This window comes from Spermophilus citellus, assembly GCF_964194105.1.
Source record: "Spermophilus citellus genome assembly, chromosome: 6".
NCBI lineage: Eukaryota > Metazoa > Chordata > Mammalia > Rodentia > Sciuridae > Spermophilus > Spermophilus citellus.
Window position 1 is genome coordinate 40,309,434 of NC_138187.1, and position 26,625 is coordinate 40,336,058.

General features: G+C 44.2%; 1 protein-coding gene across 11 annotated transcripts in view; it reads right to left on the minus strand.

The window, feature by feature from the left end:
* SUN1 (Sad1 and UNC84 domain containing 1) overlaps positions 1-26,321 on the minus strand; it is a 49,035-nt gene extending 22,714 nt beyond the window's left edge. Inside the window, exons 1-14 of one of the 11 annotated variants that reach the window (XM_081299268.1) lie at positions 26,243-26,321; positions 14,564-14,660; positions 11,754-11,942; positions 10,110-10,294; positions 9,157-9,183; positions 8,874-9,050; positions 5,445-5,615; positions 4,791-4,874; positions 4,389-4,499; positions 3,014-3,112; positions 2,426-2,519; positions 1,502-1,560; positions 1,227-1,372; positions 557-796 (exon numbers count right to left, since the gene is read on the minus strand). In XM_081299268.1, the coding sequence (XP_081155394.1) occupies positions 557-796; positions 1,227-1,372; positions 1,502-1,560; positions 2,426-2,519; positions 3,014-3,112; positions 4,389-4,499; positions 4,791-4,874; positions 5,445-5,615; positions 8,874-9,050; positions 9,157-9,183; positions 10,110-10,294; positions 11,754-11,942; positions 14,564-14,640 (1,659 nt within the window). In that variant the 5' untranslated portion in view covers positions 14,641-14,660; positions 26,243-26,321. Of the gene's footprint in view, positions 1-556; positions 797-1,226; positions 1,373-1,501; positions 1,561-2,425; positions 2,520-3,013; positions 3,113-4,388; positions 4,500-4,790; positions 4,875-5,417; positions 5,616-8,873; positions 9,051-9,156; positions 9,184-10,109; positions 10,295-11,753; positions 11,943-12,107; positions 12,194-14,563; positions 14,661-26,242 lie in introns of those variants that run through there. The other 10 variants (XM_081299265.1, XM_081299273.1, XM_081299271.1 and 7 more) reach the window with 10 other exon arrangements.
* Positions 26,322-26,625: the final 304 nt, after the last annotated feature.

Here is a 26,625-nt window from a genome sequence, read left to right on the forward strand (position 1 = left end):
CAGAACAATACTATGCCAATTGGATCTTACTGAAATCTTTTCAAATTTATGGTTGAGAAACTAAAAATAAGTAAATAGGGAGGAACCAAGTATGACACCCAGTTATTCTTTGAGTTGATACAAAAACTCCAGGAAAGACATTCTGGGACTACTCAAAGTAGGTGGGAACACTCTGGGGGACTCAGGGCCCCTTGGAGTCAGCACATCAATAATTCAAACACCTCATGCCAAGCCAAAGTTGAGAAATTTAAGGAAATGGACTGACAAATGTTTTTGTGAAAGTGGCAACCCATTCTCATCTGCCACAGGCCTATGGTTCCACATGGAACAGCAGCGACTCTTAACTATCAACCTCATAGTCTTGAGAAGCTTTCATTCAGCTCACCAACCTGAACTTTTAAACTAGTGGTGACAGGGAAATAAATGCAAATCAAACCAGTGCTAGCAGAATAAGTAAAAGTGTGAACAAGATTTCTTTGTTTGTAAAAGCTGACAAGGGCGGTGGTAATTCCTAGGACAGGAAGCCAAGTTTCTCCCAGGAACTTCTGAGTCTTACCTCAGTGCTTGGCAGCCCAGCAAGGCCCATCTCTCGCAGGTGCTGTCTGACTGTGTCCTTAACCCAGGATGACAGCCCTTCCCTGCCGTCGTCCATCTGGTTCACTTGCACCTGCAGCTTCTGGAGCAAGACTGTCAGCTCTTTGAGTTTCTGGTCATGGTTGTGGCACTGTGCAGTCAGAGAGGCCACCTGATGCCCCATGTCACTCTCTTGATGCCACTGGGAAGCCCTGTCATCAGCCTAAGACAAAACCAGGTATTCTCAGTCAACACTGATAGCCATTCTAGCAAGATGCCAACAACAGGGCATCCACACAGGAGGGAAACATGCCAAGCCTTGATTGCTGGGAACTACCCTCACATGATGACTACAAGTGATCATCATTTCATTCTTCATACGGTTCTGCAGAAATAGATATTCTGAATAGAAATAGATATTCTGATAGAAAACAGTAGATATTCTTTAAAACTAATTGATTATGAGATTATTTAAATACACATTATCTGAGCTACTTCAGAACATTTTAGGAACTATACAATTTGCTTATTTGACATTTAACAATACTTTCTATACGGGCCCCCAACTAAGCCACTCTGTTCACAGGCCATTATGCAACTTACACTGAACAGCATATACTTAGCGATGTCAGCAAGAATATCCACACTGTTACCTGCAGAGGCTGGTTCAGGTAAGAAGCCCCAGGTCTGAACATGTCCTTAGGGTCATTGGTCCTGTGTGCTGAATGCACATTTGTCCAGTTTAATATAGGCAGGAGTGAAAGGAAGTCACCCTGGCCCCACAGGGAGATGCCTGCACCTTGAAAGAGAAAACAGTTATGAACACATATGCACATAGCTTCCCATGCACTGAAATGAGCGATTCCCACACCAAGTCACCTGTGTGCCCATGAGGATCATCTAAGGCAGTGAAGCAAATTTTACTTACCTAGTAAAAGTAATAGTGGAATGAGCAGAATTAAAAACTTGCAAATATTTCGAAGGCACCTGGGAATAGAAATAAAAACATTTAACTTGGGAAAAGAAAAAGGCAGGGTTCACTATTCTATTTCTGTCTCTCAATAATTTTATGCAACCTACCCCCAAACAACATTAGAAACGCATGATAGTTTTATCTCCAAGGCTTGGATATACCTACAGGAGACTATTCCTACAAAACACTCAGATCATCTGCAGTGGAGGTCCCAGGCTAGAGTCCAAGTGCCCACATCGCTAAGCCTAGTCACTGCAAGCTGAGGTGAGCAGGTGTGCTGGTTCGGGCTCCAGACTGACTAGACCTCTAGCTGGGTGCCACTCACACTGTTCCTCTCCTTTACAATAATACCCACCCTTCCCTCTCACAAGTGGGTTGGAAAAATCAAGTATGAACATGAAAACACTGTAAAATACAAAATGAGCTGGGAATCTAGCTCAGAGGCTGAGCATTTGCCTAGCATGTGAAAGGCAATCCCCAGGACAAATACACATATAATTTGTAATTATTCATAAATAAATTTAAGAAATAAACATACCAAATAACAAAACAATGTAAATATAAGCTAAATCACTATAAAAATAACAACTCAAACAACAGCCTGCAACTGGCATAGAACTACTTCCTTTTTTTGGTACTGCGGAGTGAATCCAGGGGCACTTAACTACTGAGCCACATCCTCAGCCCTTTTTGGTATTTTATTTAGAGATAGGGTCTCACTGAGTTGCTTAGGGCCTTGCTAGGTTGCTGAGGCTGGCTTTGAACTCGCAATCCTCCTGCTTCAGCCTCCTGAGCCACTGGCATTACAAGTGTGTGCCATCATGCCTGGACAGAATTGGTTCTTAGAACACGATGCTGGTGTGGTATTAGTTTCCTTACCTTGTAAGAAGAAACACATTCAGCCAGGAAATCAAAGTAACAAACTGGTACCATCCAATCCCTAGCCACCAAAGCATTCCGGAGGCTGCCTTCCCTGAGAGAGAGAAAAGATTAAACATTCTGAGGAAATGTGTATAAGGAGCTGAGCTCCCAGGTAGGCTGTGAAGACAGAACGAGAAGCAGAGGAAACTTGCTCATAGGTTTTCTGGGAGTGTGTTAAGATGAGTCAGTGAGGGAGGGAGTGCACAGAACGATGCTGGGGCCACAATAGGAGAGCAAGGTTCAATGTTGACAAGCACACAGATGAGAGTCCCAAGGAGGCATCACGTCCATGCACCTTGTGTACATGAAAGCTGAGCAGCAGACTTACACACAACCCAACATGTCAGAGCAAAAAGAATGCCCATGCAACCCCAAGTATAAGATGTTAACATCTCTAAGTAAGAAGAATGGAATATGTTACATTGAGGATCAAAGCATGGGAATCTACAATGAAATTTTTATTTGGTTAGGTGAATTACTTATTGCAGGTTCTTAGCTGCCAAAAACTTTGGCGAGAATGCTAACATGGAAACCCAAAATAACCACCTGGAGCAACAACAGCCAACCAAAGGACCGACCGCACTGCCTCGGACACAAGCCATCCAGCAGCTCCAACCCTTCGCAGCATCTGCACCAGGAAGTGACCTGCGATAGATGAGACAGGAGCAGGAGGCACCTGAGATAGGAAGCAGAGCGCCTGCCTACACGTTGACAGCTCAACAAGAAATACACTGCAATATATGCTCTCGTTGAAGTAAGTCAGAGGTCTCTCCTCAAGGGTAAAGCAACCTTTCAAGTCTAAGCAAGATATTCAATGAAATTAACTAATGAAACCCCTGCTATTTTTAAATAATTTGTCATTTACTCCTGACTGCAGATACTGAAAAGGTAAGATGTATACATCCCCTTTTTAAGACCCAGGACAGAACTAGAAGCTGTCCTATAAATGCTGGCAGTTAGTGAAAGCAGAATTTTATGTTGGAAAGATAATGCAATCTTGGAGAGATATTGAAATTCCAGACACCAGCAGTCACGTGTGCTGGTTGAGCAAATGATTACTCAAAGACCACAATGAAAATTATCTAAGAGGCAAATATTTTCCAGTAAAAAAAAAAAAAAGTATTTTGGAATGATGGACTGGGCCCAGTAAATTTAGCCATGAACAACACATGCTATATAAGGCAGAAAACTCATAAAATCAATTTTGTTCCATTTTTTCAAGAGCAATTGTTGGAGGTCTTACCCTCATAATAACTTAATATCTGCATGTTGACTCCTGAAACTACTAAGCCATTTCAGTGTGCTGATACACAAAGAAATATAGCTTCACTGTTTCATGTTTATTAACTGCTATGAGACAATTATAATTTTTTAATTTTTATTATTATTTTTTGGTACCAGAGATTGAACCCAGAGGTCTTAACCACTAAGCCATATCCCCAGCCCTTTTGATATTTTATTTTGACTCTAAATTCCTTACGGGTGAAGTTGTGAGGTTGGCTTTGACCTTGCAATCCTCCTGCCTCAGCTTCCCAAGCTTCTGGGATTATAGGTGCGTGTCACCACTCTAGGTTGAGGTACCCTTCTTTGTGTACACTTCCTGGACACAGTGAGATGGCCATGCAGTGAGGGGCAGCCAGCAGCTACAAGCACAGACTCCAACACAGGAGGCAGCAGGCCTTTTCTGAACTTGTGTTGTCACTTTTAATAAACTGCTTTCCATACGTCTAACTCATCCTAAATAAACTTACAAAGAAGCTTTTCAACAAAGAGTCTCCATTTTTTTTAAAAAACACAGTTGATGTTACTTCTGCCACTTTTTAAAATGCTTTAGAACTTTTGAATTGCAAACAAATTAAACAAAAACAGTGGCCCTGTCACAGCATGAGACAAACAACACAAACAAGGTACGAAACACAACCTGCATGGGTGAAGAGGCGCCCCACGGCCCCTGCCACCCTGCGTGGCCTGGACAGCTGCAAGTGGGCGGCTGTGTGGGTCTCAAGGTGCTTCTTTCCCTTACAGTCGTCGCCTGTGGGTGTGGGGACAAGCAGTGGAGTGACAGATTAATATGCAAACCCTGTCAATTACAATAGCTGGAAAAGCCAGGAGACTTGATTTCCCAAAAAAATGATAGCAAATGCAGCCTGTGGTGATTTAGCAATAACTGGGGTTTAGCAATAACTTTAACAGCATGTCCTAATTTTGAAGCCACCAAGCTCCTGCAGGCTGCTCATTCTCCATGGTTAATGGCTCCATATTACAATGGGGGAGGAGGCACTTCCAAGACCAACTGCTTGTGTGGGAGGGGAGTCGTACTCACACTGGGACTCCCCATGCACACTGGTGTGGCCATCCTCTCTGGAAAGCTCTCTGACAGCCATCCTCCCGAGGTAACTGCGATGAGCTGCAACACATGTGCAAGAGGCTTAGGAAGCTCACTGCACAAGCTCAAATGCTTCCTATGCCCCACAAAGCCATAGCAACAGAGAGGCTTCCCAGGGATTCAGAGTCACAATGTGGATGAACACAGGCGACAAGGCTTTGGATATGACAAGAGACTGTAAAGCCTCCAGCTTAATAATAAGCATGGACAATACCAAACAAAGACTGGCTTGCCTAAAAATTTCTTGAAACATGATTCTAAATGACATTCAAAGAAACTGGTTTTGCTTTCAAAAGGTAATCATCAAAATCAAAGGCTGAGTATATTAACTCTTTATTTAAAGAAAAGGAACTTTTAAAATATTTAAATAGTGGCCACCTTTCAGGAAGGTGAGCTACACATAGCACATTAACACTCCCACAAGCTCCCACGATAAAAGATCACTAAAAGCAGCTGTGAGGGGGCAGTGCAGAGACAGAACCAGAAAGAGCTTGCAGAGGAGCAGCGTCTTCTCCACCTTGAAAGCGAATTTGGTGGAGAAGGGAGGAATAAATATTTAAATACCTCTTGATTCATGGCTTTTTGACTTACAGCTTTCTGATTCATAATCTTTTGATTCATAACTTTTCAATTTGTAATTTTCTGATGCATAATTGAGCTTCATTAAAACCACTTGAAAAAGTTGAACTAAGAATGATGAAAAAGATGATGAAGTGTATTTGGCCAGCCACAAAATACTATCCACGTAGAGAGAAGCACCGCCTATTAAAAAACCGTGAACACACGTTATTTCTTCCCACAAAGCCAGCATTTTCTCCCCTGACTGGCCAAAGAGCTAAATCACTAATTTCAGGAAAAACATAAACAAAACACTTTTTAAATGGACACCAGAGAGGACCACCTATGAGGAGTATCCTGATCAGAGACAGAGCTGAAAAAGGAGTCGTTGGTTGGTCCAGTCTCTTCCATAAGGTATCCACTGTGGGACCATCCCATTCAGCACTGTCTACACACACAACACGACATTTACATGTTGCCACACAACTGCCTCTGCCATGACCTCTGCCCTACCAGTCTCTAGAGTGATTTTAAAGCAAAATTTAAAATAGGGTTTTATGGGGCTGGGGATGTGGCTCAAGCGGTAGCGCGCTCGCCTGGGATGCGTGCGGCCCGGGTTCGATCCTCAGCACCACATACCAACAAAGATGTTGTGTCTGCCGAGAACTAAAAAAAATAAATATTAAAAAAAAAAATTCTCCCTCTCTCTCTCTCTCTCTCTCTCTCTCTCTCCTCTCACTCTTTCTTTAAAAAAAAAAAAAATAAATAAATAAATAAAATATGGTTTTATAATTTTCAAAAGAATTATATTTGTGAGCTGGAATCTTGTGAGAAAACATAAACCTGGGTCAACTAGCCCCAGGCCAATATTGTTTTACATAGACGTACAAACTTAAAAAAAAAGTAGGCAGGGCTGGGGATATGGCTCAAGCGGTAGCGCGCTCGCCTGGCATGCGTGCGGCCCAGGTTCGATCCTCAGCACCACATACAACAAAGATGTTGTGTCCACCGAGAACTAAAAAATAAATATTAAAAAATTCTCTCTCTCTTAAAAAAAAAAGTTTTGAAAAAAAAAGGAGTGGGCAAAAATAACAACAAAAAAACTTATTTTCTTTTTCACTAACAGAAATTGAGTCCAGGGTGCTCTATCACCAAGCGCTCCTCAGCCTTTTATTTTTCATGTTGAGACAGGGTCTTGCCAAGGCTGGCCTTGACGTAGTAAATCTCTTGCCTCAGCTAGAGTTGCTGGAATTATAGGCATACCCCACTGGCAAAAATGACAAAAATTTAATTAGAGGTAATGCATGTCACTCTTATTGATAATCAAAAACATTAAACTTCATTTTTCTTCCATCAATTGTCAAGATTCAAACAGGACAAAAATATGAAAATTGGCATAAGTACAGCGGGTGCAGCTCACTGCAGGGTACATGCTCAGCATGTGCAAGGCCTGGCTTCTAACCCCAGCACCAAAAGCAAAAGAAGTGCAGTGGGACCCTTATTCCATAGTAGGAACCTGGGCTGGCCTTCAATGAAAGTAAATATAAAAATGTCTATTTAGTGTCACTGGGGGGTTGAACTTAGCGGCATTCTGCCACTAAGTTACATCCTCCTTTTTATTTTTTATTTTCAGACAGGGTCTTGTCAAAGCTGGCTTCAAACCTGTGCTCCTCCTGGCTCAGCCTCCTGAGTCATAGGGATTACAGGCGTGTGGCACCACGCCTCGCTTGGAAAACTGTATTTAAATTAAAATTGCACATAATCAATAACATATTCTTGCTACTTCCAGCTTGTCTACAGGAGAGGCTTACACACAAATACACATGTACAAACAAACACACTGAAGAAACAATGTTTTTAATGGTATAGAAAAGTAAACCTGGGGCTGGGGTTGTGGCTCAGCGGTAGATCGCTCGCCTTGTATGTGCGAGACCCTGAGTTTGATCCTTAGCACCACATATAAATAAAAAAAAAGCTTAAAAAAATTCTCAGGAACTGAATAAATTTAGACACAACCACAAACATTGTGATAAGTACCCCCCCAAAATGAAGCTAATCTCAACTAACATATGTAAGATGAAAATGGTTATGAAATGACATACATACTATGACAGCATTTAAGTGAAGACACAGGGTATCTCTCTTCATAGTACATAAAAGCAGAACTGAGGTGTTGGCTGCACAACTCTCTGAATACACTAAATTCCATTTGATTGTACCTTTAGGATGGTTAATGGTTAATTTTATGTTATATGAATGTTAAGTCATTTTAAAAAAGCAAAAGAATCCGCTTAGAAAAGGAGACAACCTAAGTTAGCTCATGTGCTTGATACCCCAGGCACTCCTAGAGACACTGGAGGCTCAGGGCCAAGCTCCTTCACCTACAGCAGGCTTCCTAAGCTGACCGCACCTGTCGGCCCACCTGTTGTGATTACCTGTGCAGAGTGCGGGCCCAGCACAAGCACTCAAGTAACGTGTGCTGACGTATTTGAGCCTACGTGGTCCTCAAATTATTATTAGGAAACTCACATATCATTTTGATTCTGCCATCTACTCCTTGCCCTTTCATGCTTTCTTATTTTGTTCTATTAATGCTGACAGTGTCCACAATGCCACAGCAGAATAAGACCTGAAAAATAACTTAAAAGACACTAGAAATAAATGAGGACTATATTCTTCGTCCTACTACCATCCTTCATTATGTCTAGTCACTGGAAAGTACAAACTGAGCATTGGGGCGGTGCACAGGCAGACATGCCCACCTCTGGGCCATCCTGCTTCTCCAGGCTGCCAGGCTGGGGCTCCACAGACAGGCACAAGAATTCAGAAGGAGACAGCTCCCACCAATCAGGGCTTGTCTCTTCCTGCCATAGGTGTGACCTCAGGACAGGGTCATGAAAGGTATAGAGTCCCCAAGCTTCCTGCGACACCACAGTTACACCTGTAACCTGGAAAGGGGGTCTATGGCTGTCTCCCTACGAGCCCAGAAAGCCCCACTGTCCCGACACCACAACCCCAACCACTGTCATGACCACCAGACCAGTGACCATAGAAAGCACCTCCTCTGTCAACAGTGGCACAGACACTCTGGCAGCAGAGGTGAAAGTGCTATTACTCAAGCACATCTGAACATCTGCACACTTCCTAAAAAAGAAGGAATACATCTGGAAGTGGCTTGTTAGAGTTCACTGAAGTAGGAATTTCCCTTTGCTTACCTAAAGTCCCAACTTACAGAATTTTAAATCCTTCTAGGTATAAATACAAACCACATGAAGTGCAGGCTAAAAGAGGATAAGTACGACAAAGCTAACTTTGGGTGTATTTCTTTACATTTACAGAGGATAATTTCAGGTCAAGTCTACAACAGAAATAGTGCAGATACCGAGATTTCATGAAGTCAATTTTAGAACAAGGAAACTTGTGGTCACTGAACCTTTTTCTAACTTTAAGAGTGAGACTTACGTTTTGGGTTCCTATCCCTAGAATAAACTCTTGACGAGAGTCCTTGGGAGGCGGGGTGTGCTGTGAGAGCTTCTGTGCGCTGGGAGAGCATGCTGCAGTCCCTGCAGATGTACCCGTTGTGGGTGGTTGCGTCTGTTGCCAGGTCGCCATTTCCCTGAGTGGCAGCTTTAGTTCCACCTAAAGTTTTCAAAAAGTAGATGGAACCTGTTTATCACAATTGAGAAATTACTAACTACAACTTCTATTCTGAAAAGTATACAGAGAGAAGATCTAAAATAATTACCTTTAAGATCACCATCATCATCAAGACCTGAAAAAAACACATTTTTTCACTGTTGAATAGAACAAAACCCATAGGGGTGGGGGTGGGGGTGTTAAACTTAAGTAAAGCCTAAGATGGGTGCTAAGCCAGCATCATGGCCCAGGTCAAGATTCATCTCCTACAGTGACAGAGATTTCTCTGGATGCAAGCAGGTGGAGGCTTGCCTCAAGGCCCACACATACCAACACATACTCTGACCCAAAGAGGGGGCAGGAAGTGCAGAACAGACTGGTAAGGTCACTCTCAGTGACCCACCCAGGAAGCACAGCCTCCTAACTAACCATCAACACTGTATCTCTCTTGCCTGGCCTCAGTAGCTGAGCAAAGGAGTGAACATCAACCCCATGCTCTCTACATCAGCACACAGCACTCCTGGGACTGATCTGGTCCTCCACTGCCTCAAAAGGGTCAAGCAGAACACAAGCTGCACTTGACAAGCAGCTCCTCATTCCTCACCAAAAGGTCCACCCCCTGCTCAGCCCCAGAGGCACTGTAGCCCCCCATGGGGTGAGCATCGTCAGAGCATCCAGCTCCTTCTCAGTGCCATTTTCTCCACACCAGAACTCTTATGACTCAGAAAATAACCCGGCTGATTTGTTGCTTAGAGCTTTCTAGAAATATGCTGGTCACGATTTTTATACTGCCTTTGCTTAAACATCCTACAAAAGCATGCATTTAGAAAAAGTTATCGGATTACTCTGACTGATCACGTAATCTTCCACATCATAATAAGCAATTACACCCTCACTAAGCATCTGGCAACAGATGGGACAGTGCCCAGTGCATTCCTACTTGAGTCTGGAGCAAGTCTGACCTCACCAATGCTCCCCTGGAGCACAGCAAACTAACCACCTGGCCATACTTTGCCTTCTTCCCCAAACAATCACAGCCCATAATGCCTCGCAGTGACTCACCCCAGAAGTGGTCCACTTTGGTCTGTTCACGAATCAGAGACTCGTCCAGCACGGGTGGCCGCGGGGCTGTAGTGCTTCGCAGATTGCGAGAGCTGCCCTGGATGGCGCCTGAGGATGTGGCCTTCCCTGACAGGTGGTTGATACTAAATGCTGGCTTGCTTGCACTTCTGCGCTGCTTGGCTGTTCTAAACAGAAAGGAATAAAAAACAAGTTTATAGACCTTTTCTAATAAACACAAAATGATTAGTTTACCAACACAAAATCTGTGGCCAAGAATAAAGACAGCATTTAAGGTTAAACCATTTTCTTATGCCTTTCCTGCTGCATGAAATATCTATTCACCTAAAAAAAGATTTGTAAGCAGAGCCCAAGAAGTGCCTCTAAAGTCATAAACACAAAACAATTCAGATGGTTTTAGACCCAGTGATCCAAAGTAATTTAAACATAAAATAACCTAAAAATAAAAATGACCTAAAAATATATGATTTATAAGTTCAAACCCTTTCCTTTTCTAAAAAAGCAACTGTATACAAATATCCCCTCCTGTTTTTTTGTCATTAGTAAAGATTGAACTAAGTACAGCAAAAATAAGTTGTAACCTAAGATAATTTCTGCATTCATATTAACCACAAATGACAAAAAGAGTAAGCCCTTAAAATAAAATAGCGTACAAACCCTTGGGGCACTGAGTTAGCAGTGGGGACATACAGGCCAATGGAACAAGATTCTTCCCTCCTGAGACTTAGTGGTGGACAAAAAACCAGCACTGACAGCAGCGTCCAAGAATTACGGCCTGAGCACAGTAAAGCCACAGCTTGGTCTCCTGTCACAGAAACCCCAATGGCTTCTGAAGGCTGTAGTGCAGCTGGAAGAGCCTGGCACTGAGGGTTACACTGTAGTCAACTGGCTCTCAGCTGCTGCCAAGCACCTGCTGACTGGGCTCTACAGAGGCCTCTGACTCCTCAAGAGAACAGCCTCAGACAAGCCATGGGGAGCACTAACAGGTCCCTGGGCAGCATGGTGAGGTGCCAGTAGTCCCATCACCCTCCTGTGATCAACATAAAGGTTCACTGTCTCTAAGTGGCACAGATTCTGCAAACTTTGCTCCTTCTTGGAACAGGAGCTGTGATGGGACAGAAAGTTCAGAGGCAAATGCACTTGACAATCAAACACAGGAAAGTACCCAAACTGTACCTCTCACCATCAACTCACACGTCTTAATAAACACATCTTAACAACAGAAACCAGCTGTGGAGCCCATGATGCTCTGCAAGCCTCCTTCCCTTCAACATTTGGCGTGCAGATGAAGTGCAGCTCATTCAAAGGACAAAGTGGCCTTCCCTGGAGGACATGGAGCACATCTGTGCCACAGGGGGTGAGCTGCCTCTCCAGAGCTCTACCACACCAGCTTTATTCTGCAAAATATCCATCCCAGACACACTCACATATTCCAGAATTAGTTTCAGTCTTTATTCATAGCAAAGATATGACTTTGTAGGATGCACTTGAGCTTGTATATGTGACACACACATACTGTTAAATTCAAGAGGGACTGCATGATTTCACAGACCAAAAGAACTTATAAGCTTGGTTTTATTTAACTGGTGTTGGAAGTCATATGAAGACAAGACAAGCAGTGCTCACCTGGCAGCTCCACCCTGGAGGGAGGCAGCCCTGCTGGTGCAGGAGTGCAGGTCCACAGCCTGGCCATCCCCGCTGCTGTAGGTTGTGGTGACTAGGCGCAAACTACGACGGGACATCCTTGGAGAATCAAATACAGGGTCCAATTTGTGCTCAATCTCAAAATCCAGAGCATCAGAAGAATAACTTGAACTGGAAGGAACAAAATGTGCCAGAGATAAATAAGTTTATAGCCCCAGGGCTGAAACAAACTGAACAAATAATACATGATCTATCATGTATTTTATCATATAACAACTTCATTAGAGAGTAAAAGGCGGGTGGCACAAAACCAGCAAACAGGGGCCTGATACGTACATCCTCACCACTCCTCCTTCAGGTGCAGATGTCTAGGTTTCATGGCCAGAAGCTCCCTGAGGACGAGCTATCCATAAGAATCCCCATCTGTGGGGAATTATGTTGACAGTATGGAAATCAGTGGACACATGCTAGTAGACACCAGGCCTGACAGAGCAATAATAGGAGTGACCATGGCATGAAATTTAACCCAGTAGGCCAGGATGTCACTGAATGAGTCAACATGAGAAGAAAAGGGAAGGCCTGCCCCAGAGCCATCCACAGTACACTGGGTCTAACACTAAAGCTAGAGATGAAAGCAAAACTGTGAGTCCACGACAAAGTAACTTCCAGTACCTGCCATGTGGCCATTAGGCCAATGCAGTTAAATAGAGAGATACGTTGTCCTGTGTGGCTAGCAAGTTTCCCAAGTCAAAACAGTGACCGAGTAATCTGTGTCCCTGGGGAAGACAGGTGTTACACATGCCAAGGTGCCCAATAGTGGAGACCACCCCTGCACAATCAAAAGAGGAGCTACAATTGTCTAAGGAGGAAGCTGCACACACAGAGCCCTGGCAGGGGAGACCCCTATATTCTGAATTGTGTCTCAAAAGTTCCCCACCAGGCAGGCACCCCATCCCCATGTCCACTCTGTAGAGCTTCTTAGCACCTAGCTATCTGTTGGCTACCTGTTCTCCACCACTCTCCGATGTCACCATCTCCTCCCTTCCATCTGGAAGACCCGCTTCTTCCTTCCCAGAAATGCCAAACACTGGAAGAATGCTATCTCACCCCCACCAGATCCACACAACAGCCAGTCTCAGGGTGCTTCCAAATCTTTGTGGTAGTTAGTTTTGTGTGCTGTCTTGACTGGCAATGAGGTACCCAAATATTTGGTCGTAAAATTTCTGTGTGACTAGGAGGGGGCTTCTGGATGAGATTAACATCTGAATCAGAACACCCAGAAAGCAGCAGGACCTCTCAACATGGTGGGTTCATCCAATCAGGTGAAGGCCTGAGCAGAACACAAGGCAGACACTCCCAAAGCAGAAGGGAGTCCTCTCAGCCCTAAGCCTTCAACCTGGAACATGAGTTTTTCTGGGGCTGCTAGTCTGTTTGCCTTCAAACTGCAGCTGCACCTTTGGCTCTCCATCATAGCTGCTGACTCACCTGTATATCTCAGGATTGCCAGTTCCTTGTCCTCAGTCTATCTCCACACACCCGCACGCACACGTTACCCTGGTTTGGTTCCTCTAGGGAACCTGACTCACATACTCTTCCTTCCTTCTGCAATGGAAGGAGAATCCTACAACCAAGCCTGTGTGCTCTGAACCAAGTTTTCCACTCTCGAAGAACCTTCCCTCCTTCTGTCATTTATTGCCCTCTCTCCAGAATCTCCAACTCTCCTTACCATCAGTATCTACACAGACTCTCAGCCAATCCTGTGGATAAAACAATTTCCACTCAGTGCCACACCCCTCCCCTTCACCAATTGGGCTGGCCACACCTGGCCAGCCCCTGCCTACCTTTCCTCCATTTCTCACTCCACCTGGCCACAAGTTTACCCGAAGGTCTAACTGAAGAAAGGCTGTAAATTTAACGGAAAGTAAGGGTAGCTTTCCCAATGTAGAGACCCTACACATAGCACCTTCTAAAACTGTCTTTAGAATAGGTCCTAAGAGCTAAAAATAAATTACCAAGAATAACTTTCTATGCTCCACTACAGGAATAGAGAACAGTTTAACTTGAGCTGGCACACGACAGGCTTCATGTGAACACACTGAGACCTGGAATTGTGAACAAAAGCTCGATTGTCAAATGTGAGCTTTAACCAACACTGTTAAGAAGTATTTTTCTTACAACACTTGCTAATTTTCTTAAGGTTTCCTTCACATTTTCACCCTTTTTCATATATTCTTAACAAGCCACTGAATAATGATATAAAAGCACTTTCCCCATGAGCCTGATGCATCTTGCCAGGTGCCCAGATTTCCTTCCTGCTAGTCAGATCCTCACCAAACTAGCCAGGGCGGATGGGCAACTTTGAAGACTCAACTGTCAAACTTTAGAATATCAGACATGAATTAAAAAGAAATAGCACCCAACAAAAGTCACACTCTTCAAACTGTGGGCTCTCTAAAGGCAAACCCTATTCCAGGTTATCACATACACCACCCCATCTGTATAAATCCCCAAACACTGGTCACAGCCACAGACTTATTCCTGAGATCGCAGCCCTCAGGTAGGGCCTAAATCTGCTGGTCACTTGTAATGACTGGGTGCTCATGCACAGGCAAAGCTAACTCAGCCTCTGTGTCAACACGTCAGTTCTGTAATCTAATGAGACGTGAAGGCTGCAGGTTTCTTCAGTTTCACCTTCTAACCCATAGCTGGCGGTGCTCTCCAGTCTCTATATCTCCACCAACTTAAGCAACATGTGGCCTCATAGCCAGGCCCCAGTGGGCGATGCACCTCACCTGAGTGCGTAGGTGTAGCCGGTGTTCTCCGGCACACACTGGGGTGGGGTATATGTGTGCAGCCGAGAGAAGTCCATGTTCGCCGTCTCAGATCATGCTGCAGAGGCAGAGAAAGGGTGGTAAGAACTCTGATGACATGAGCCATGAGTGGTTTTTGATTTCTAACAAAGGAGACAAGTTTTCTCCGTTACAAGCCCAGAGCTTCTGCCATATCTATTCCCCACTACACCCACAGAAAAGTCATGGGAGAAATACTGGGCAGGACTTAGAAAACTTGGCACTTTCAAAGAAATATTCAAAGTACTCAGAACCCTTTTTTGAAATAGATTTTTAAATTCCTGAAGGTGTCAAAATGTTCTTAGTCTTCTGGAATAAAGTTTTATTGTTATTATCTAAGATAGAACTAATTATTCCACGGTCAGAAAGCAGCATTATAATACTTTATTTACTAGATAGCTGAAGTTTTCACAAGCACCTCAGAATCAGAAAACAAACTATGGGATGAATTAAAAAAAAAAATTTAGGACATTGATTATACTCCCCTCATAAAACAGATTATTTTTAATTAAAGGGTAGTGAGATGGGCACAGTGACACATTCCTGTAATCCCAGTGACTCAGGAGGCCAAGGCAGGCGGATCACAAGTTTAAAGTCAGCACCAGCAACTTAGTAAGACCCCAATTTCAAAATAAAAATAAAAAGGGCTGGGGAGTAGCTCACAGGGCCTTGGGACTAATCCCTTAAAAAGAAAAGGCAGGGTGTGTGTGTGTGAGCACATTGTTCTTCAGGTTGCCATTTTAATTTCTTTGGAATGACTCAAACTTTCCACTGGCTAAAAATATTCACTCAAGAGAACACACATGCAAAACACAAACACACACACACACACACACACTCTCTTTCTCTCTCTCTCTCTTTCTCCCTCCCTCTCTCTGAATTTAAGAGCCCTCATAGTAGTAATGTAAATCAAAAACCTGTTGTTGAAAAATCTAAGGAAGAAGAAAAAAAACAAATCTAAATAATATCTTAGGCAAGAAAGTATTTATATATAAATGACTGAACTCTATAAACTAAGACAAAACTTCTTTAATGTGTATAATTTTTAAAAAAATATTACCCAAACTCCCCACCACCACCCGCCTTCCTTTCTTTTACAGTCGTGGGGATCAAACCCAGGGCCTCCTGTACACAAGGCAAGCACTCTACCACTGAGCTACACCTCTAGCCCAACAAATATACTTTTGAAAATTAAACACTCATATACAAATAAAGAACACCGTGTGTGTATGCGAATGTGTGTATAAATGTTACTGCATCTCCTAATTTCTTTTTCGAAACAGGGTCTCACAATGCTGCCCAGGCTGGCCTCCAACTCCTGGTTCAAGAGAACCAGGTTCAAGAGGCCAAAGTCTCTCGAGGACCTGAGACTATAGGTGCCAACATTGTGCCCAGCACATCTACTAATTTCAACAAATATCACAAAACTCCTGCACATGAAGAACACCTGGTAACTCTTGGGTTCTTCTTGGGGCACCTGGCCCACCAATGCTACCAGAACACACTAGACGAGCACAGTGCACCACTCTTAGTTGGCTTTCTATTCATTTACACAATAATTTTTTTTGCAAGTAAAATTAACTATCCTTACTTAATTCATGTAAGGTTTAATACCTGTTTAACTGCCTCAATCTCCCCTTTCCTACTTTAATCAACACCTAGAGAATGTCAAGGTACAGAGTGTTCTGCCTCTACACTTGCTCTGAGCTGTTAAGAGAGCCCCACTCCCGCTGCCCTTCGGAACAGAGCCACACCCCAGTAGCAATGTAATAATGGCTTCTGGCTGCCCTTGTGTTTGGTAATGATTCACTAGGCAACCATAACACTGGGATGAGTAATGATATCATATCCCATTACCACTTCATCCTTTAGGGTAGGTGGCCAACTGATTTGTTTTCATCCCTTCTTATTCACCATCAAAACCAAACTTCCTGCTTCATTTCCCAAAGTGATTTTCACTTTCATATTTCACTGTGCCCGCACTGTTTCCCACCATTAACCTAAGGATAAAAGTTTACTGATTCCGACCAAGTGTCTTCTAATCAAGAGTCCACTGGTACTAGTGAACGGGACTGGCTTCACATGCCTGAAATCTGAGAACAATGTCATAAGCAAATGAATGCAGATGCCTGTAAGCCCTAAGACCATGAGATGGAGGCACTGGAGGTGTCCCAACATTTGGGTGATGCAGACACATGTGTGCAGGCATGGACTTGGACTCCTCCTCTGCCCTGTTGCTGACAACCCTGCCTGTAGGCTCCCTGGGTGAGGCAAGTGGGGTGGGCGTGGCTCAGGCTAAGACATGCACAGGAGAGTGTGTAGCTCTTAGAAGATGGGTGCCAGGGACAAAAGTACCCACATACATCACATGTTCTCACATGTGTGGCCATATGAGAGACCCAGGGTAACAAAGGAACCTGAGCATCTGGCGACACACAGGATCAGCAACCACCAAGGTTCCTGCAGTCAGTGGGATGTGTGATCAACCTGGGCCACATACAGCAGAGCCCCATCCCACAATCTAAGGAGAAATGTAACTGCCAACTCTGAATCAAATCTGTTGAAGAACCAAAGCAGCCACGTGTCATGAGTTCTACTTCCTATTTGGGACACAATAGCCTACAGAAGAGGGAGGCAGAAAAGGACCCACAGTTGGGCAAGATGCAGTTGGTAGAAGTTTGGAAAAAGTTTGATTAATGGAACTACAAATATGACAAAGCCCACATCACCACAGAGAACCAGCGTGGACATGTGGTGACTCAGGCAGCCAGGCCTAGGGCAGGACAGCGAGAATAAGAAGGTAACTGTGGAGAAGAGACCTCACACTCACGGCTCAGCAGTTGTTGCATGTGATCACGACTTACTCTTTCTTCATTATTCCAACTCCACCTGGATCACATGGATCTTGGGTTTACATTCTCCCATGAAACACATCAAAGCATAACACTATGTACAGAGTCCATCACTTTATTTCCTAACACTTGTAAATGAGAACATAGAGCCTGGCCCACCTGACCTGGCCTAGCCCGACCAGACCTGAGGCGTAAGGAGATGTTCTGGCTACCCTTCATATCCCAGAACACGTACATGTGCGCACACACACACACACCCCTCCAGGACAAAAAGAACAAACTCATACAAAGGAGGAGGTGTGGGCTCAGAATCCAGGAGGGAGGGTGACCAGCACATCATCTCTCAAGTGCCAGACAGAACTAAACTCTCCCCACATCCTTGGTCCTTCCTTCTTACCGTTCTCTCCCCAGCTTCTTTCCTTTCCTGTCTTCTTTCCCTCTAAACACATCATGATAAGGACTCAGAATATTTTCATTTTCAGTGTTGTATAAGACTGAACATTAAACTGTAGGATAAAATAAAATGAAATAAAATTTTAAAGGACTAAATGACATAATGCATGTAAGGCAGTACTTGATAGAGGCCAAATACTCAAATGCTAACCATAATCATACAATGGAATAACGTTAAATAATCTATGCTTTAAATTAAAAAACAACAACAACAACGATGACATTTCCCTCCTAGTTCAGCAATCCTCAAAGTGGAAGATTAACTCGCTGCTGCTCTAAATAAGCACATCAGTTAGTGCACACAGCTCAGGCAGACGCACAGCACTGGCTCCTCACAGACACATCTGAACGCTTGGGGGTGAGATTCAGTGACATTAGTTCTTCCCTGATCAGATCTAACCCTGAGGCTCAAGTCTAGAGCTTCTCCAAGATAATAGCATTCTTAGTCCTCACTGTAATCCAAGGCACAAAACCCAGGCCCTACTCCCAGCTCCCCAGGCAGTGGTATCTGCCATAGGCCCCATCCCTCAGGGGGGGATGAGCTCCTGATCCCCACCACAGCCTACAGTGGATGCTCACTTGACCCTGCTAGGCAGATACTTAATCTTCTGAAGAAACACCGACATACACACAAGTACAACACACACACATCCGTGAGTACACGCTTGTAACTCCATCCTCATAAATCCTTAACCTCTGCAGGGCTTGGTTTTCTATAGCAGCTAGACTGCTATCAGGCAATTCATTAATTATGTCCTTTACAAAGATACACTAAAATTCTGAGCAGCCCTTTAAGTAAAATCAGTATTAAGTCAGGATCAGTGGTGCACAATTCTGGAGTTTGATCCTCAGCGCCACATAAAAATAAACAAAATAAAGGCATGCTGTCCATCTATAATTACAAAAAAAAAAAAAAAAAAAAAAAAAGGCTGGGACTGCAGCTAAGTGGTACAGTGCCCCAGGGTTCTCCAGCACCAAAAATAAAAAACAAAACCTTTAGAAATGTATCATATCGAATTTGTGATAAATCCATCTTCCCATGTTAAGGGATGTGGGGCAGCCAGACCCCTTGGTTCTTTTACTCTCCCCAAGGCAAGGCCAGGGCTCTAGTTATGAGCCAGACAGCAACAGTGCCTTCACCTCTAATGCCACTGCAAACACAAATTGCAGCTCAACTCAGGGTGCAGCCAAAGGAGCCCTTTAACACTCAACCTGCTTAGCACTGCCCACCTCAGTACATGGAACAAGAACAAAAAATGAGTCATCATCAGTGGCAGATAACCTCTCACCATGCTGTACCGTTTCTACACACTTTTGGAAATGATGAACCAACAGGAAGAGGCTAAGCTATATGGGCTGTTGGCATCAAGAAAACAGCTCTAGGTATAAGAAGAGAGCTTTAGTATGAAGAGGCATTATCACATGTGTGCATCTCCTAATGATAAGGGCTCCAAACTTTCTAATAAAACCCCACTTCCTCTTACAATGACAAAGGGCCCAAGATCAAATTATTCCAGATTTGTACATGTTAAGTTCAAGGGCCTTTTGGAATACAGAAATATTTCATAGTTTAGACAGAAACCTAGAGTGTAATGAATTCCCTCAGGAACAGTGCAATTAGAAGGACTACCCACAAAATTTCTACTGCAAGGACCCCATCTAGGGGAGTAGCCTTGCATATGGGACTGCCATGAGGCCACTAAATCCATGAGCCTATGCCACCAGTCTGATAGCGTGTGTTAATTATCAATGACTTGAATCTTCCTTTTGTGTTTCTGGGCCTACTGCATTTCTTATGCTCTTAGGGGTTTCTAATTCCCATTTCCTTAGAGGACCACGATACATGTAAGGTATTAGCCCTTTCCACATGACACATGCCAGGGATGCCCCTTGTCACTGTCTTGGCCTGGTCTTCCCTGGCTCATGTACTGCTTCTAGAAAGGTGCTCTAAGCCAAGAGCAAAGGGATGATCTATAACACAGTTTCCTACTCAGTGCTCTGACTTGTCCATGTTAAGCCATTTATAATTTATTTGATTCATCTGTAATTCAAGTTTGTACAGGGAGGATTGCATCTGGTTTTATTTCCTGTTGGACCTTTCCACCAGGCTTGCCAACAAGCCACTCATCCCCTGTCTCATCACCCTAAAAGCCTGCTTCTTCCTCTTCATCCTGCCCCTCAACCTGCCATCTCTGGCCAGCCCCTTATATGCACTCAGACTGACTTCCTAGCTCCAGTATTTCCCCCTTAAGCCAATCCTTTATAAACTTACCTGAATAGTTGACCTACAAAGAGCTGCTTTATTTTCTAATAAAGAAATATTTTCTAGCCGCTTTATTTCCCATCCCTGGGTCTAGCTATGCCCAAGTGATGGCTTACCTCTTCACCCTAAAGGCTCAGTAGTGACATCACCTTCAGGAAGCCCCTTGGACCCCAGCCTCCAGCCCAGTGAAGTGCCTAGCTAATGCTTCCCAGCATTTCTGTTCATTAACACAAACCCTAACCACTATTGAGTAATGAGTATCTCCAACTAGACTCTGAACTCCAAGGGCAGGAATTGTGCACTGTTTTCCTGCAGGTCTAACACCAAGTGGTGGGAAACAGTGTAAGTGCCTACAAAGCAGGAGTACTCATCATTATGCACTTGACTTGCTTTGCCATTAAGCTGAGGAGACTCACCTCCCCCACCACTCTCTGCTTCTTATCTGATTACACTCTGGGAAAATCTTGTTCAAAGTGCTATAAGAACTTATGAAAGCAGAACGGTCATGTGCACAGGGGCCTCTTTATTCCTCCTCCTAATGGATTCATGCAGCCCAAACTGGTGGGTCAGCCATTTCATTTCCAACCATAACTGGGAATGGTAACAAGAACAGCAACCACAGGATTTTATTTGTCTCATGAACACAGCTCATCCATTCATACCTTTTTTAGATCACCCTTCCCTTTTGCTGTTCTGTCTTTCCAAACAGGAAGCACCAGGCTAAAGGTGAGTACTCTCTAGTACTGAAGAGGTTTGCAGCATGAATATAAATGGCAAATAAAGCAATCAGAAATTGATGTTTTTCATATTCCAGATATAGCTCCCATATTCCAATCATGAAAATCAGAGTAAACAGAATGACTAAGAAAAAAGCAGCCAGACAATGGGCTGCTTTCCTTTTAAACCCCACACGGCGCCCCAAGGGAACCCTCTCACTTCCACTGGCAGCCACTGGTCTAGAATGAGCACCTTTACCAACTTATAACCTGAAATTTAATTTTGCACAAAGGTCAAAGAGCACCATTCACAGAGATCTTATCTCCTACACTGAAATTTGCAATCTATAGTCATTCACTGGTGCCTCTAGCAACCAAATGAAAACCATGGACCACGTGAAGTGTGCTTACTTACAGCTAAAGTTGAGCAGCAAAACTGGTTATTGTGTTATACAAGCTGCTTAATGAAATAGAGCAAATTATAACCTATAACATAATAAACAGCCTTATAGGCAGCAGTACCATGTTCCGTATTTTTCATCTGTCACCTCCTCATTTATTTTGGCCAATGAAGTAAACTGTTCACATGCAGAGCTAGCATTCCCAGATTCTCTACCTGAATTTGAGTGTGCAAGTAGTCCCCAAAAGCAGTGAGTTCCAAATTTAGGGAGCAAGGGGGGAAAAAAAGATAAGAGCCGATTTCAAAAAACTAAATATCAAAAACCCTCTTACAGGGAACAAAGGGCCACAACCTCCTGCTCTGAAACTTCACAGAATTCTGGAGGGCTCAGGACCACATGCCCATGACCTTAGGAAATCCCTATAGTTCCCTGGATTTGCCTCCTGTGAGAAGACCAGGGAAGAGTGAGCCGAGCCACAAGGTTGAATGGAGGCCTCCTCAGGCACCACTAACCCCAACCCCAACTTCTCCTAACAATGTGCCTGCATTTATTGTGAGCAAATTCAGGTTGGCTTGTTTCCAGGATCTGGAAAGGCTATAGGCAGATTATTTAGGAGGCCATTCGACTGTCATAAACTCAGAACCAAGAGACAATGGTTATGAGCTGACAACATACGCCATTAAATACCAGCATTCTTTGAAAATAGGTCACCAGGAATTTCCAGTTAAAAATGTGATGAACACAGATGTCAGATTCTACTCTCTTCCACCACCCTTTCAAAAGAGGGCTGTTTTTTAAAAGACATATATCCATGGAAACAAAAAGCAAAGAGCCACAACAAAGAAACTTTTGGAAATTAGATGAATAAAAATTAACTTAGGGGCTGGGGTTGTGGCTCAGTGGTAAAGCGATCACCTAGCACTTGTGAGGCCCTCAGCACCACATAAAAAAAAATAAAGATATTGTGTCCAACTACAACTAAAAAATGAACATTAAAAAAAACCAAAAAACTTAAGCCAGAGAATAAGCTGTATAATAAACTTGCAATGGGGAATGCTGAAAAATATCTGATTTTCACCACAGGACCCATTCCCACCCCCCCAAGATTCAAGAACTGTTGCACTTATTTACATTTGGAAGCCAGGGTGGAGGATGGAACCAAAATACAGGAAGAATTAAATCCTCAAAGACTATTTAAGACGTAATTAGGCAAAACCACATGATCATCTTAACAGGTGCAGAAAATACACTTAAGAATCCCACACTCCTTCATGATAAAACCCCTCAACAAACCAGGAATGGAAGGGAACTTTCTCAACGATATAGGGGCATCCCTGAAAAGCCCACAGTTAATATTACACTCAAAAGTGAAAGGTCAAAAGATCCCCCCTAAGATAAGGATTTAGACAGGGATGCCCACTGTCACGTCACCACTGCAGTCCAATACTGTCCTAGAAGTTATAGACAGAGTAATTATTAGTCAAGAAAAAGGGGGTTGGGAGAAAGCAAACAAACTGAAAAAAATAAATAAAACCACCTTCATTCTCAGATGATATGATCTCATATATAGAAAACCCTTTAAAAAATTACTAGAGCTAATAACCAAAAGCAGCAAAGGTATAAGATACACAATCCACACACAAAAACAGTTGTACTTTTAAACTCTATCACTGAAAAATCAGAAAGTGAATTTAAGACAATTCCTTTTACAAGAGCATCAAAAAGAATAAAAACCTTAGAAGCTGGTATGGTGGTACACACCTATAATTCCAGAGATACAGGAAGATCAAAAACTGCAAGGCCAGCCTGGGCAACTTAGCAAGATCCTGTCTCAAAATAAAATAATAGTAATAAGAAAAGCGCAGGTGGGGCTGGGGAAGTAGGCTCCGAGGTAGAGCTCCCCGGTACTGCAAATAATAAACAAAACTCTCAGAAATGAATTTAACCAAGCAAGTATAATACTTGTACACTGAATACCACAAAACACTGTTCAAAGAAATTTTAAAAGTCCCACCTTCCAAACTGAAGGATGGAAGACTTAATATTATGATGATGGCAATATTCCCAAAGTAATCTTCAGATTCACTATGATCCTTATCAAAATCCCAATGGCCTTTTCTGCAGATATGGAAAATCTAATCCTTAAATTCACATGGAACAGTGATGGGTCCTAAACAGTAAAAAACAATCTTGGAAAAAGAATAAAGTTGGAGGAAGCACACTTTCCGATTTCAAAACTCACTACACAATAACATGGCCCTAGCAAAAGGACAGACATATAGACCAACAGAGCAGGAGAATTCAGAACCCAGAAACAACCATCCTACATCTATGGCTAACTGATTTTGACAAGAGTGCCAAGACCACTCAGTAGGGGGTCAACAAATGGTGCTTTCCACAAGCACAAGGATGAAGTTAGGACCCTATCACACACACATCATGCCCCAAGTCATTTAAAAATGGACCAAAGTCCCATATGTCAGAATCAAAACTATAAAACACAAAAGAAAACAGCTAAGTCTTTGTGACCTAGGATTTAGCAAAGGTTTCTCAGATGTGATACCAAAATTATAAGCAACAAAGGAAACATAGATATTTGAACTCCATCAATTTGAGCACTAAGAGACAGCCTCATATATCTGGTAAGAGTTTGGTGTCCAGAATACGAAATAATTCCTACAATTTAACAAGAAGATAAATAATCCAATTAAAACACAGGAAAAAGAAACAAACATTCTCCAAAGATATACAAAAACACATGAAATAATATTCAACAGCACAGTGTCATTTGGGAAATGCTGATCAAAACAAAATGAGATGCCATTTCACACCCACTAGAATGTCCACAATTTTAAAAAAGGAAAATAACAAATGCTGGCAAGAATGTAGAGAAAGTGGAACTCTCATATGTGTTATTGGTGAGAATGTAAAATAGTGCAGCCACTTTGAAAAACTTTCTGTGGGCTCCAAGGTAGAGCTGTTTCTCAAAAAGTTAAACAGAGAATTACCATATGACCTAAAAACTCTACTCCTAGGAATATACTCCAAAAAGTGGAAACAGGTGCTCAAATAAAATCTTGCACACAAATGTTCACAGCAGCACTAATTCTTAAGAGCCACCACGTAGAAACAACCCAAATGTCCATCAACAGAGGTTAGGTAAATAAAATTGGGTATATATATACAGTGTAAAATTATTTAGCCATAGAAAGGAAGGAAATATTGATAAGTGCTACAGCATGATGAACCTCAAAGACATTATGTTAATTCAAAAAAAGGCAGACACAAAGGGCCACATGCTGCATTATTCCAATGATAAGAAATGTCCAGAACAGGCAAATCCAAAGGCAATAAACAGATTAGTGGCTGCCAAGGGGTGGGAAGAAAGAAAAATGGGGCCTGACTGCTTAATGGCTACAGGGTTTCCATTTAGGGTGATGCAAAGTTTTGGAACTAAATAGATAGTGGTGTTGATTGCACAACACCATGAATGTACTTAATACCAACTAATTGCACAATTCAAAATGTTTAAGATGGTAAATTTTATGTGCATTTTACCAAAATACAGAAAAAAAACTGCGAGCTACCATGCCTATCCCCTTTCTGCTCTCACCCCCCCAAAATGAAGGGTAAACTGAGGTTCCTCTAGACTCAATGCTTCTCTGCATTGACAACTCTTCCCCTCAACTCTCAAGTGAGGCAGATTCGAGTGCCCTTCCCTGAGAATATAAAACCCGGTGAAAAGACCAAAAAGGATGACAGGGAAGGTTCCTAGGGACTCACTGACCAGCCATCACCCCCAGTTGATAAGATCGGGCAGGGAGTCTATGAATAGACCACAAGGTCACCGTTCAAAAGGGAAAAACGCTCAAGAGAATTTAAAATAGAGTAGCCAAACTAAAATACAAGCAGGTGCACACCTGTTCGAAAAGACCGAGGTAATCTAGCCGGGAAAACAGAACATAAATTAGGGCTCTTGCACCAAGAAGCCTAGCTCGGTGGCGCACGCCTAAAATCCCAGCGCCCTGAAAGGCCGGAGGATCGCGAGTTCAAGGCAAATCTAGGCAATTTTGCAAAACCCTGTCCAAAAAAAAAAAAAAAAGGAAAGGAAAAAAATCTTTTCAAGAGGGCGGAAGTGTAGCTCAGTGGTAAAGCACACCTGGGTTCAATACCCAGTACCCCGCCCCCAAAAAAATAAAGGAAAAGAAATCCCACAGTAGACAGGCCAGAAGACACTCCCCAAAACTAACGGCCACGAGTGTTCAGACTCACCGCCACTTGGAAGCATCCAACGACGGACAGCGACCATGGACAACGCGGGCCAAGGCCCGCGAGCTAGGGCGCGCGCGAAGGCAGGCAGCCGGGACAGGCGACCCAGCCCGCTCAGCGCCCCGCCAAGCACCTGCGACCGTGGGTCTGTGCCACAGCGCCGGGCTCCGGCGGGGGGTCACACCGGGCTTGGGAGCTCGGGGAACCGGGGTCCGGGTTCTGGAGCGGGGCTTGGGCACCAGGGCTCCCGGGGAAACCCGGGTCGGGTTCGGGTGCTCTAGGACACTGGGAGCTTGGGGGCCAGGCTTGGTCACCAGCGCGCTCAAGGGGAACCAGGGACCAGGCTCCAGAACCAGGACGCTCAGAAAACCGAGGACCCGGGTCAGGCACCAGCGCGCTTGGGGGCCGGGCTTGGGCACCAGGGGCCGGACTCCGGCACCAGCACGCCTCGGGCACCGGGGGGAAGGGGGGTACAAGGGCGCCGCGGCCTGGCCGCGAGCAGGGGCGAAGGGCGGGCCGGGACAGAGACCGTTGGCGGCTCTGCAGTTCGGTCCTGCAGCCACCGTCTCCGCCCACTGTGAGGGTCGCCCCGGGCACAGGTGCAACCCCGAGGGGGGGGACCCTGCCCCCGCCCCCGCCCCCGCCCCGGCCAACCCAGCGGAGCTCACCTGCCTCGCGCCGCCGCCTCAGGCCTGGTCCGCGCCGCCCAGGCCAGTCCCGAAGGATCCCGCCGTGCCAGCCAATCGCGCGCTGCGCCGGGGCCAGGGACGGGAGCAATGCGAACGTTAGCCAATCCTGAGCCCTCCACCTAAAGCTCCCAGCCAATGAAGAGACAGCTGCGGGCAGCGGACGCAAGGGCCGGGCCGGCGCTAGGGAAGGGCAGGAGGGAAGGGCGGGACCCGGATTGCGTTGCGGGGCGGGGTAGGCGCGCCTCGAAAGTGGGCGGGGGAGGGCGGTGTTCGCGTTTCGGGTGTTGAGATGTCTTGTAGGAGGGTCACATTTCCCCGGGGGGTCGCATCGGAGGAGGGGTTTTACCTCCGGGTCTTTCATT